Source organism: Takifugu rubripes, chromosome 3 (assembly GCF_901000725.2).
Source record: "Takifugu rubripes chromosome 3, fTakRub1.2, whole genome shotgun sequence".
Classification (NCBI taxonomy): domain Eukaryota; kingdom Metazoa; phylum Chordata; class Actinopteri; order Tetraodontiformes; family Tetraodontidae; genus Takifugu; species Takifugu rubripes.
Window position 1 is genome coordinate 9,274,182 of NC_042287.1, and position 11,709 is coordinate 9,285,890.

Here is an 11,709-nt window from a genome sequence, read left to right on the forward strand (position 1 = left end):
AAAGCTGTGGGTTTGTCATCTGTCGTCGGGCGTCTCCAAAGACAAACAGGCATATTTTGTTCAAATATTTATTCCCAGCCCAGAACTTTTGGGACCTGGCTGCACATGGACGCTGGTACTGAGAGGAGCAGTCTGGCGTCATCAGAGCTCCAGCAGGAAGAAGGTCAATGTTATGACGCAGAAAAGCACCAACATGTAGATGAAGAGGAGCATCCACCGGCAGCAGTCCAGCCAGAGGGCCAGAGGTCGCCTGCACACTGATCCAGACCTGAGGGCAGCGGTCCGTCAGACATCAGGCCAACGCAGCGTCACCAAAGCTTTAAATACTGGCGCTGACTTACTTGCCCACAGAAAGCCTGTGGTAAACGTCCTTACTCCGTTTATCTTTGTCTGCTTTTTTCCTGGCGAGCGAGGACGTGATCCTGTGCCTCTGTCGCACAGCAGGCGGAGGTGAACTGAAACAGGGACACAAATGTACAGCTCGGTTTTAGCCCGCTGGGATGGAGCATTGCTAAAAACAACGGAAAAGCAGCAAAACAACATGGAGTTTAGCGACCGTGGAGTCTGCTGCAGACTGTAAGATGCCTTTTTGTACTTTTTCCTCTGCATCTTCCTGCTGGAAGGATGTTTCGGGAGGTGATCTGGGTCGGGGATGGAAGACTGCGCTGGAGGAGGTGGAGCTGATGGGGGGTCATCTGGATTCGCTGGTCTGTAAAGAGGGAAAAAATAGGTAAACAAAGACTGGGTGGAAACACTGAGGTAGACCAGACCAGGATCCTCATGAGGACACCTGTCATCCACCAAGCAGTTGTCCTCTTTGGTCAAAACAGAACAGCTGGACTCGGAGCTGGGGGACCCAGAGCGGCCCGGCTTCTTGGTGCTTTGCGTCACTCGTTTTTTCAGTTGTCGCTTTATCACCTGCACAGACCAAGAAGCACTTTGTTTCTCCTACATTTGTTTCCAGCAACATTGACGACAACTACAGAAGCCAGAATTACCTGAGATTCCCTGGAAATTAATGACATGCTGACCCTCCGACGGCTGCTATTCTGGGTCAAATACATGAAAGACGTACAAAAATACAGATTTGAAAGTTCTGAAAGGGTCATGGTGACTAATGAGGCACACACAAATACCTGCTGGAAGCTCCTCATTCGGCTGTCACTGTCCTCTGGATCTGGAATCATTGGAAAATTTCTGATCAGTCACACGTTGAAGATCATGTGAGGTATGAAGCAGCCCTGGGGAAGCTATCAGACCTGAACATGCTCTGGGAGACAAGATGCTCTGCTGCTGGATCAGCTTCTTGGCTTCCTCCAGATCTGATACGTTTTTATCGTGTTGTCTCCTCAGATTCTCCACGTGAGCCAACATCAGCTCCACCGCCCGACTCACTCGCGCCTCCTGAAGAAGACAGCACTGAGAATCACTTTAGGATTTCTTCATTTTTTAGTCTACACTGCATCTGCTTTCAAACCGCTAGGCCTTCCTGGTGCACACACAATACGGCTGCACAGTCTAGAGCACTGACTTCCAAATCTGCAGGTTGTAGATGTTCGGTTATTCACATCACGCATCCACCACCTCCTGCTGTATCTGACCATTCAAGCATAAAAGCATGATGTTATATTTGAAACCATGGATCTATTTTTTCTTTGTTTCTATGAGTTTCTGCAATGAACTGCAGACTTGTGCAGGTTAGACCCCACCGCTCGTCTAAAGGCAGCTGGGAATGACTCTAGCTAACAATAAAACCATCAACCATTCTTCTAGCTAGCTGTTTACCACAGAACCAGGCTAACTCAAAGCTACCTGGTGCACGGCTCCGAGCACCTCAGCCGTGTTGGAGATTCGCTCCACGGTGCCGGCGAGGATGTCCAGGGAGAGTTCCAGCCTCTGCAGGATTCTGCTGCGCTGACTGTCGATGCACAGGCCCTTCAGTGTCTGAAAAAACACACACACACACACACACACAAACACAGAGTGTTCCCAGACTTCTCATTGAGGAACATCTTCAGGTGATGCTAATGCTGCTGCACCTCCAGCGTCTCCCTGCCTCTGCTCAGCTCCAGCTGGATGTTCTCCTCAGCCAGGTTCCGGGCGTGTTCCTCCGCCTGAAGCCTCTGCTTCAGGGTGTACTGGTCACAGTGGAAGGCCATGGCGATCTGAGCGAAGGCCATCTGCCGGCCAAACACTTAATATTTCACTCATCATATGATCAGATTTGGTTGCTATGGGAACCATAATAAATAGAACTTTTTTGTGCCCCTGGGGTTTAAAAGTGGGATGAACTCACCTCTAAATCCTTCTCAGACATCTCCACACTGTCAACAACAACAAAATCCAGCTCCTACATTAATATCAGATTAAATGCTGCACCTGCTGCTGCTACATTGTACAGCCTCACCTGTTGAGGCCCACGCGCTCTATGATGGACAGCTCGTTCCACTTCGGGACAGGCGGAGACTCGTCCTGACTGGTCTCTGTTGGTAATGTTTAAAGGAGTCACGGCGTGGCTCTCTGGGGGGCTCGTCAACATGTTGACGCGTCTCTTACCTCCGTCACTGTCTTCACTGAGGTCGACTGCCGGACAGGAGCTGTCTGTCTTCGCTTCAGGCTGAAACAAGTTTAGAAAAGACTAAAATGGTCCAAATCTGACTGTAAACAACAGTAACGGGGAGCGTCTGAACTCACTCACCTGAGCATCCATCCTTTCATCAAAAGAAACAATCTGATCAGATTATTTTAATCCTCCTCATGTGAATTATTTAAAAAACTGGTGTAGTTTCTTTCCGTCTTCAGAGCAGTTCAGTCTGTCTCCTTCTGCCTTTCAAGGACTGAGGATTTATAATCCTATTAACAGATCCAGTCAGACCTGAGCAGGACAACGGCTGCCCCAGGAGGATCATGGGTAGTGATGTCGCTATGGCTTCGCCTTCAGCCAATAACTAATCAAACATGCATCACTGATGCCCATACTGTATGTGCAATACACAAGGTGACCTCTGACCCCCTTTTAGGTTGAGAGAAATCCAATTGGGGGTTTCTACGGAAATATTGTGAAATGATGCTAAAGTTGTTGGTGTGCAATTGTTAGAAAGTCAAACTTCTCCATCACTGAATGCATCAGTTCATCCTAATACATGAACAAGAAGCACTAAAGTGAATGGATGAATGCATTTAATCACAAGTCATGTGCCTAAATGTCTTGTTTTGGAAATGGCATTGTTGAAATTAGGCAGCCATACTGTTAAAATTTATCTGAAACTTAAAACCAACCTCACTTGTTGAATATCAAATTGATTAAAAAGCATTATCTGTATTAAGGCACAAAGCAGCATTACATTTTAAAAGGCCACAGGATCAATTTGCAAGGTAACAGCGAATATTCAGAGCCTTCACTCGGCACTATTATATACGTTATGATCATGTTATTGAACTTGTGTAGTTAGAGCATTTGTTAACATGTTAAGACGACTTCAAGTTTCAGTCAAGAAGACACCAAGACAGTCAACTTTGGAGAAAGTCCATGTTTTTATTAGAAACTCTAATAGAGACGTTGGGGTTTGCCCATGGTGCTCTTGATGTAGAGCGCGCGTACGTTCTGCCAGTTCTTCTTCAGCAAAGACACCAGGAAGTTGACAGCCAGGTGGATGTTGTACACCAGCTCATCTTCTGTCATCTTCACGTGTCCAACAGCCACAGCCAGACAGAGCACCTACGACAGGAAAAACATGGTCACGTCAAATGTGAGACAAACTAAAAAGCCACTATTATTCACCATATATACCCATCACCGTACCTTCTTCATCTGGAATTTGATAGTAGACTTGACCTCATCCACCTTGGTCATCATGTTCTCGTTGTGGGTGAGCAGGGAGGGGAACTTGCCAGCCTTGTTCAGCCCAGGGCCCAGGATACGAGGGATCTGCTTGATCAGAGACTCAGAGGCCAGGAAGGCATCATACTTCTTGGCTAAACAGATGAGAAAACAGATTAATACAAAACTATTATAAAAGGTGGCATACATCACGATTCGTATCCACTTCATACCGAGTTTCTTGACCATCTTTTTGTTCTTGTTCAGCTTCTTCAGAGCCTCGATGTCCATGTGTGGCAAATCAGCAGCTTTGGCCTCATCGCAGTGCTGCTGGTCTCCCAGAACACATACGGAGAATTTTGGCCTTGGGAGAGTCTTCAGCCTGGGTGTTTGGGAGTGGATACAGTTATTACAAGGCATTACACAAGCGTACACGAACCTGACACACATGGATCAAGTTATCAGCATCATTAAGGACAAATGACTAATTGGTGGAGGTTTAGATACATTGCCTTATTTCATAAAACAGAATCAAAAAGAACAAACTACATAAATCCTATGACACCATCCTGACCAACTTTGATTGAATAATGTCTTACCCATACCATGATGAATGTCCAGCCAAACTCTGGGTTTAATTGTTCGGCTTGAGGACATGAACCTACCAGCTCAGCCACTCAAAGCCTTCCCTCATGTTTTAAGACCCAGGGTGGGGGTCCGCCTGCCTTGCTTCCACCAGCCAGGGCTGGGTCAGCTCAGTCAGACTACCCAAAGTACTTCTCCATGTCAGCCCCTGGCCTGCCTTTTTTGTTTTTCTCTTCAACTTTTATAAATCGCAGCAATTTCATGCCACAGCAATGACAGGGCTGGTAGCGCACAAGGAAAAGGTTGGGTCAAGCAATAGGTCGAACCTGACAGTTCCAGAGAAACGCTTGTCCTTCTGGGGATCATAGTTTTTCAAGCTGATCTGCAGCTCCACTGACTCCACAAACCTACAAAAGAAAAGAAAATTAACTTCCCTGCTATTCTGTTGACATTCCCCAGGCTACATGTATGCACTTACTTCCTTGGCTTAGCCAAAGTTCCCTGCAGAACCTCCTTCACGGCTTCGTACAAGGTATCCCTGGAGACCTTACTGAAAAATTAAATATTTCGTGTTATAAGATGCAGGCTTAATCAAAATGAAATCACAGTTAATAGGCTCCAATTGTTTAGCACAAGATAACGCGAGAATTCATTCAGCTGCTGAATACCCAACTAAATATTGACATTTTAAAAAAATGTATCTTGCAATACTTAGAGATGTTATTGTAGGTATTTGAGTAATGATTTTTTTTACTAAATCATTAATTAACACCATGGATGACTGTGGATTACATGTCCAAGTTAACGTGACAGGCTCCGCTGATATTTGCCGGTTCCACACATTAACGATTAACTAACCTAACTCTGGAAAAACTGCACTAAACTACACACATACGACAATAGTATGAGCTTATGTGTTCATATAAACCTCTACTTCCCGCATAAATATGCGTTTTCTTTACATTATTAGAGTTACGTATGCTAACCTCATTTTAGCAGGTTGTCGCTCTTGTCCTGCAACGGCGGAAAAGGAAGTGGACCAGGAAGTTACGTATAATAAAGGCGACGCTTGGTGACGTCAATGCAGAAAACGTGTGTGCGTGTGTTTTTAAATGTGCTCAAATTTCACCAATATCAGGATAATATAGATGAATAACCCTACAGAAACATCTTTGACCTTTTATACAACTATAGAAAATACAGGATTTTGTCTTTCACATTGTTATTCTATGTTCCATATTACATGGGTCAGATATTTATTACTAATTTGTCTCATCAATTATATCTCTAATAAATTGCAAATCATAAAATATTGAATTAGAAATCTTGAGACAGCAGTGATTCTGTTTTTAATGCATATTTTGCTTGGCTTATAATGTAAGCAACAAGTGTTAAGGATGGTGGTCAGGTCAGTATGTCCATACCATTGTGGTAAATAGGTCAAACCTGGTAGTTCAAAAACTTATCTGAAAGATCATTAAAATATAATTAGGTATACTTTATTGAATTATATATCTATTCAGATATAGTGAATCTCCTCAAAGCTCTACACGTGTGCTCACATTGATATAAACCTTTATGAAAAAGCTTGAATAAAAAGCATATTTCAATGACACAGAACTCCATATTTGTGACACTTTTTTTTATTGTGAATACTGCACACATTTTACATAAATATCAGATCAAGGGGGTGTAATTCTTTTCAAAGCAGCTTGGAGAGACTTCTTCAGAAAGGTCTCATTTAACAGGAGGCAACTGTGCAGGGACTGTTTATGTGTAGCTGTCACCTGGAGAAAACAACAAAAAAGCACATGCAAAAGCATTGCATATATTGTTAAATACATGCCTAGCTTTAGAGATCGTATTAATTTACCTACTTACAGATGTGCTGTATTTGGTGAGCACCGTGAGCATCATTTTTGCAAACTTCACAGACTTTGTGAACTGAGGACCTTGGCTGAGGAGCTGCTCAGTGAGCTGTGTGAACAACTCTTCACTAACATCAGGCTAAAAGATAAGAAAAAAAACACTGAGCAAAGAAATACAATGAGCATTAATTGGATAATGCACAGACACAGACATCACCTTCGAGTCAAGAGTGCAGTGGATAATAGATATTACTGCTTCATTCCACGCTATTTTGAATGTCATTCTGTGAAAAAGAATATAAAATACTGCTTCAGTAAAAAAATAACCAACACATGAGTTGCATATTCTCTTCTTGAAAAAACAAAGATAATATGCTCTTACTGGAGTACGAGCAGTCTATAATGAGAGTCCAGGCAGCGTTCAATCAGTCTGTTCAGCAGCTCAGAATGTGGATTACCTGAAACCAGACATCAAACATAAAATACAAAACATACAACAAACCATAAATATTTTATGGTTATGAGTTAACTCTTTATCAGTCCTCCTTTTGTTACCTATATTTTTGTCCTCTAGTACTGGCAAGATTACCGCCTGGCACATCGGCCGTGGATAGCGGCTACAGAGTGACGTTCCAGCAGTGACCAGAGATCTGGAGGCTGGTTCTGACAGAGACAGGACCTGCGAGTATAGTAAAACCCTATAATATCACCTCAAATGCAGCAATGAGTTGAATTCATTTCATTTATGCACCTTTTTTAGCAGCAGGCTCTTGATAAACTTGGTGGCTGTGATGTAGCTGAGGTCATTAGAGGGAGCCAGAATAGTGCTGCAGAGTTTAGGCAGGGTCTGCTCGGGTAAGTCAGACAGGCACAGCATGTTGCACAACATCTCCACCTTAACATGAAAGGAGAAGCAGAACTCTGGATTAGCCAACTCAGTGTCTGTAGATATTGTGCTTAAATACCTGACAGCTGAATTTTGTCATGTATTCAGGCAACGATTAATACTCCATTCAAGGAGTGTCATTTAGTGTTTTCTAAAAGTAAAATAGAAGCACCTACTTGGATGGGGTCACATTCATTTAGCACTTTGAACACATCAACAGAGCTCTGGTCCCACTAGAAACAGATATTTTGAATAATTATAAATAGAACAAGATCAACTCAGTGTTTAAGGCCATTTCTTTTTTTACTTACATCAGTCTCACTTTCCAGTACTTCTTTTATTTGAAGAACAGCATTCTAAACCAACATATTGTCATCAGTAAAACTAATATCAAGTGTGAATGATGATCCATTTATGAGCAACAAAATTACAGCTTTAATTACAGCTTTGAAAATGGAATAAACACTTGACAGAACAAATCAGGTGATCTGTTACCTTCATGTGTTGTGGCAGCGCATCAATCAGACTCTCAGAATCTGTAGCAGGCTGTATGTTTTCATCAGTTCCCTCTGACAGAACAACGCTTTGCAATTTTTCTGGTGCGTCTTCTTTCGTGTTTTGTTCTGCAGCATCAACACATTCCTGACGACACGCGTCCATCTTTGACCGTTTCCGCTGCTGTACTGTTTCATCCTCAGAGTCCAGACTGATCTGACTGCTCCTCCTCTTCTTTTGGGCCCCCTGCTCTAATGAATTAGTAAGAGTCCCAGAACCTTTGACAAAACCACCAAAATAGTCAGCCCATCCTCTGGTCCCTCCAGGACTAACAAATTGCTGGGAGAGTTGCTTTATTCTCTGGCTGCATATGGGTGTGCACAGAGGCTCTTCACTGTGGACACCTATGTTCCTTTCCAGCTGGCTGATCAGAGCAGACACCCAGGGGCTCCTGTGAGGCTCCTTCCTGAAGCAGACGAGCAGATCACGGACGGCGGTCTGAGGAAGGAGCCGATGGACCAGACTGATGAAAGTGAGCAGATTTTGTTTGAACAATGTCGGAAAGAGGCACACCAGGGGTTTACTAGAATGAGAAAAATTGTTATGAGACAGGTGGCTTTGTCATGTACGCGTCAGACACGCCAAATGTTGTGGTAGTTTATGGTGCACAGCCAAGCTTTCCATCATAGGCTGGATTTGCAAAAACTGCACGTATAGCTTTTTACACGGCAAATAAAATTAAACGTCAACAATGATGCATTACAGCGGTAATACTTTGACAATCTACTTACATAGTTATTGGCTGCGTTTTAGTCTCAGACGTTACTTCGTCTCGGCACAGTGTTTTTATCAAGTTTAAGATCGACACTCCGGGGTTTGCCCGCTGCTGCCTATGAAACACCGTGAGAGCTTTGTGGGCACCGAAGGGTCCAGAAACGAGTGCCCGGATCAGCAGCTTGGACTGTCCGTCCAACTTGAGCAAACGCTCCCTTAACTCCATCGCGTTACCATCATGTTACCGCGCCAGCGGTCGATTTCTTCTTCGCGTTTTAAAGCCAAGCCGGAGGCGCTTTGTGCTGCCATCTAGAGGCAGCAGCGAGAACCACCAGTGTAAATAAAGAGCGATACGTTTTCAGTGAGACGAACTGTGAAGCATTGTTTTATTTTTCTGTGTACAAGTACAACTTGTTTAAAAAAGAAATAAAATCCTCGTCTATTCTTACCAAACCTACAATAAAGATTTCGCATGTAGGTATAATTGGGGAACATTAGAAATGCGGTACATTAACTTTTCTGACGATTTTAAAAGTACCATTCACGTGTTAAAATAGGAAGTTGCTGGAGCAGAAGTTAGAAATAGCCCTAATAATCAGAGCAGGTTTAGGAAAATTAGGAAGGCAATGCCAAAATACAAAAACGTTGAATGAACCAGAATCATGACTGACGACCGGTTCCATATAGGTATGCTTACATCTACAGCAGAAATTTGAGAGAGAAAAAAAAATAGAAAAAAAAAAAAAAAAAAAAAAAAAAAAGGGCACAGGAGGAAAAACATTTTTACAAAGGCTGGAGCAAGTGACATTGCAGGTTAGCTACTCTGTAGTTTAAGGAATACTAATCAGTAATCACTGGTCCTCCATGACTATTTGGGTTACATTTTAGCACATGCCATTTCTTCAGGGGACAGTTTGACCATTTGATTTTTTGGCATAGACAAAAGAATCACTAGTCATATTCTACAGAGAGGTAAAAGGGGAAGTCCAAGTAGTCCTCATCGTCTTCGTCGAGGTCCCGTCCAAGAAGGGTCAACGCTAATAAAAGGTTAAGTGGGCCTACAACATAGTCATCATCATCTTCTGTGTGATACTGTTGCAAAGGACAATAAAAGTCACTAAAAGCCAGTTTAAATACTTTGACATTCAGGAACTGTACTTACAGGTGACGACCACCGTGCATGTTTGTCATGCAGGTAAAGGCATTCCGTTTCAAAAGGGCAGCATCTATATCTGGTGAAATACTTGCAGTTTTTCTTACTGGAAGCCAGAGATGGAAAAGTGAGCCATTAAACCATGTACTAAACATTTGTCAAGTCTTGGAACAGAGCATTCAAACACATGCAGAGTGAACAGGCAATTTATTCCAAGTACACAGGTTAAGCACCTTTGCTATTGCCACATCAAACTAGTCCAGCTACAGAATCTTTCATACCTGCTTCGCTCTCTGAAGGCAGCAATTAGACGTTCCTTTTCTTGTCCTTCTACCCACTGCTTGCTTGGTACGTAAAAAGCAGATTTGACTCTGCACTCTGGGCAGCTCCTAAGAAACACCCATAACACAATATGGTACAAATATAAAGCTTAACCCAACAGTTTTAGAACACCCTATTAGGTATGAATTAATTACACTTGCACAACAAAAATCAGCAAATTGTGAGATATATGCACAGCATTAATCAGGTCGTCCAAGTACATTATTTAAACTGAACCTACTTCACCACATCCGGCCCATATTCTCTCATTTTCCTCCAGGTAGTGATGCACTGTTTACAGAAGGCATGATTACAATTGGGCAAGATCCCAAAGACATTATCTCTCGGAGGCTTCTTTTCATAGACATTGTCCATGCAGATTCCGCAGGTTACAGGCACATTTTCCCTGGTGTGTGAGGAAGCAGCTGCGCCGTCCTCCTTTGTTGCATCATTGGAAACCATCTCCTGGACACAAACTTCTTTATCTACTTGCCTAAAAAAGAAAATCATTTTCTTGTAGAAGTCTCTTGTCAAATACCTGAGGTACCAAGTTCTGCTCCAACTGCAGAGGAGGACTGAGAGAAGAGGTGGAATCTTTAAAGAAAGTCAGTCATGAATGGAGGAAGAGGAGGATGGGTCAAAAATAGTGTTTAATGCAAATATTAGTTACCTCGAGGCTGTTTTTCTACTCGTTGCCCGATGTCACCTTGAGGATTTGAGACATGAACCGCAAATGATTGGCTGCATTCTTGCCTTGGCATCACTTCGGCCTGCAGGACAGCAGGTTGCGACCCTCTCCTGTCAGCACGGGTGGGAGCAACAGTCGAAGAGACAGCAGGTGCAGAACATCTTCTACCTGTAACTGCTGCACTTTCAGGCCGGGGAACATGGCGATACCTGATGGGGGAAGAGGGGCAAGGGTTCACCTTCAGCCTCGTTTACAAGCGGGCATTGAGTGTTGGCAGCGACTGGCTCACCTGCAACTCTCACCATACCAGCATCCACCTTTCTGAAAGTACCTACACGGCTGCATTGAGACGGGCCGCTCATGTCGATATTTGCACCTCGAACCTAATCTGCAACCGCCATTTAGGAAGTATCTGCGATTGAAGAGTTTAAAACCTTTTAGCATGTGCACAGACCTGATGACAGAATGACTCAGTCAAGGTGAAATAATTCTAAGACGGAACACACGCCTGACATCTTCCAGTGTTGCAACGCAGGGTCATCATCTTGATTTTAGACTACAATGTTACAGCACCACCCAGTGACGGTCAACTCTGGCAAAGGCAAAACTTCATTTCCTTTTGACCAACTTGGACACGTTTAGGTGCAGTCGGGAAATCTGGGACTCACAACCGCTCGTCACGTGCCCAAGTCCTTAAACACATCGGCGTTAATATTTATGAACAGATGGATTAGCCACCAATTAAAGGACAGATTGAATTTTACCGTCCTGGTAAGACTTATCAAAGGTTTGGCCTCCTCGGCACAGACACGTATAAATGCAGGCTGTTTCTTCCTAAAGGTTTATTTTTCCCCTTGGATATTGTCCACCGGCTTCCTACGGCGAGCATCGCTTACCTACAGACACGTTCGCTGCGGGCCGAGTCCATCCTCTGTGTGTTCTGAGGCTGCCACCGAACACCTCCAGCCCCACCGGCTAAATAGTTCCCAGGTGCCTGATTTTCTTAATTGATCCATGAACGAACCAATCAACGTGGCGATGACGTCAGCACGTTCAACTTTAGTGTTGAATATCTACAGGTACGTACAAACAGTATTTCTAACAAAAAGATAAAGGTAC

General features: G+C 43.5%; 4 protein-coding genes across 6 annotated transcripts; all 4 read right to left on the reverse strand.

Moving 5' to 3' along the window:
• Nucleotides 1-95: 95 nt before the first annotated feature.
• LOC115249276 (lymphoid-restricted membrane protein) lies at nucleotides 96-2,833 on the reverse strand. Its single transcript, XM_029834487.1, has 13 exons — nucleotides 2,699-2,833; nucleotides 2,557-2,617; nucleotides 2,408-2,483; nucleotides 2,297-2,324; nucleotides 2,040-2,180; nucleotides 1,813-1,944; nucleotides 1,260-1,404; nucleotides 1,137-1,177; nucleotides 999-1,049; nucleotides 791-918; nucleotides 596-709; nucleotides 342-455; nucleotides 96-268 (listed from the first exon to the last, which is right to left on the reverse strand). The coding sequence occupies exons 1-13, from the start codon at nucleotides 2,708-2,710 to the stop codon at nucleotides 142-144; spliced, it is 1,170 nt and encodes a 389-aa protein (XP_029690347.1). The 5' UTR covers nucleotides 2,711-2,833; the 3' UTR covers nucleotides 96-141.
• A 682-nt stretch (nucleotides 2,834-3,515) lies between these two features.
• Nucleotides 3,516-5,499, reverse strand: rpl10a (ribosomal protein L10a). Its single transcript, XM_003963100.3, has 6 exons — nucleotides 5,392-5,499; nucleotides 4,884-4,955; nucleotides 4,732-4,812; nucleotides 4,054-4,202; nucleotides 3,803-3,975; nucleotides 3,516-3,718 (listed from the first exon to the last, which is right to left on the reverse strand). The coding sequence occupies exons 1-6, from the start codon at nucleotides 5,394-5,396 to the stop codon at nucleotides 3,548-3,550; spliced, it is 651 nt and encodes a 216-aa protein (XP_003963149.1). The 5' UTR covers nucleotides 5,397-5,499; the 3' UTR covers nucleotides 3,516-3,547.
• A 533-nt stretch (nucleotides 5,500-6,032) lies between these two features.
• On the reverse strand, nucleotides 6,033-8,714 carry fance (FA complementation group E). The gene is made up of 10 exons (XM_029833461.1): nucleotides 8,446-8,714; nucleotides 7,655-8,237; nucleotides 7,471-7,515; nucleotides 7,336-7,392; nucleotides 7,025-7,168; nucleotides 6,829-6,952; nucleotides 6,656-6,731; nucleotides 6,491-6,557; nucleotides 6,287-6,412; nucleotides 6,033-6,192 (listed from the first exon to the last, which is right to left on the reverse strand). Exons 1-10 carry the CDS (start codon nucleotides 8,652-8,654, stop codon nucleotides 6,088-6,090), a joined length of 1,536 nt encoding a protein of 511 aa, XP_029689321.1. The 5' UTR covers nucleotides 8,655-8,714; the 3' UTR covers nucleotides 6,033-6,087.
• Nucleotides 8,715-8,790: 76 nt separating this feature from the next.
• mkrn4 (makorin, ring finger protein, 4) lies at nucleotides 8,791-11,627 on the reverse strand. Of its 3 annotated transcripts, XM_029833462.1 has the most exons (9): nucleotides 11,487-11,528; nucleotides 11,097-11,282; nucleotides 10,880-11,002; nucleotides 10,573-10,799; nucleotides 10,441-10,496; nucleotides 10,144-10,364; nucleotides 9,863-9,970; nucleotides 9,591-9,687; nucleotides 8,791-9,520 (listed from the first exon to the last, which is right to left on the reverse strand). In XM_029833462.1, exons 2-9 carry the CDS (start codon nucleotides 11,132-11,134, stop codon nucleotides 9,380-9,382), a joined length of 1,011 nt encoding a protein of 336 aa, XP_029689322.1. In that variant the 5' UTR covers nucleotides 11,135-11,282; nucleotides 11,487-11,528; the 3' UTR covers nucleotides 8,791-9,379. The 3 variants fall into 3 exon arrangements, with proteins under 3 accessions (XP_029689322.1, XP_011620230.2, XP_011620229.2); XM_011621928.2 differs by lacking the exon at nucleotides 11,097-11,282 and having other exon boundaries at nucleotides 10,144-10,367; nucleotides 11,487-11,627; XM_011621927.2 differs by lacking the exon at nucleotides 11,487-11,528 and having other exon boundaries at nucleotides 10,144-10,367.
• Between the last annotated feature and the right edge of the window lie 82 nt (nucleotides 11,628-11,709).

Coding starts and splice junctions, on each gene's coding strand:
- LOC115249276 (XM_029834487.1), bottom strand. Junction 2,325..2,407: donor GAGCGCGTGGGCCTCAACAG/GTGAGGCTGTAC, acceptor TGTTGTTGACAG/TGTGGAGATGTCTGAGAAGG. Junction 1,050..1,136: donor GAATGAGGAGCTTCCAGCAG/GTATTTGTGTGT, acceptor TATTTGACCCAG/AATAGCAGCCGTCGGAGGGT.
- fance (XM_029833461.1), bottom strand. CDS start 8,654: ATGGAGTTAAGGGAGCGTTTGCTCAAGTTGGACGGACAGTCCAAGCTG. Junction 7,169..7,335: donor ATGAATGTGACCCCATCCAA/GTAGGTGCTTCT, acceptor TTTCATGTTAAG/GTGGAGATGTTGTGCAACAT. Junction 6,732..6,828: donor ACTAGAGGACAAAAATATAG/GTAACAAAAGGA, acceptor GTCTGGTTTCAG/GTAATCCACATTCTGAGCTG.
- rpl10a (XM_003963100.3), bottom strand. Junction 4,813..4,883: donor ACTTTGGCTAAGCCAAGGAA/GTAAGTGCATAC, acceptor TTTCTTTTGTAG/GTTTGTGGAGTCAGTGGAGC. Junction 3,976..4,053: donor AAAGATGGTCAAGAAACTCG/GTATGAAGTGGA, acceptor TCATCTGTTTAG/CCAAGAAGTATGATGCCTTC.
- mkrn4 (XM_011621927.2), bottom strand. CDS start 11,134: ATGATGACCCTGCGTTGCAACACTGGAAGATGTCAGGC. Junction 11,003..11,096: donor AACACTGGAAGATGTCAGGC/GTGTGTTCCGTC, acceptor CTTCAATCGCAG/ATACTTCCTAAATGGCGGTT. Junction 9,688..9,862: donor GCCTTCAGAGAGCGAAGCAG/GTATGAAAGATT, acceptor TCTGGCTTCCAG/TAAGAAAAACTGCAAGTATT.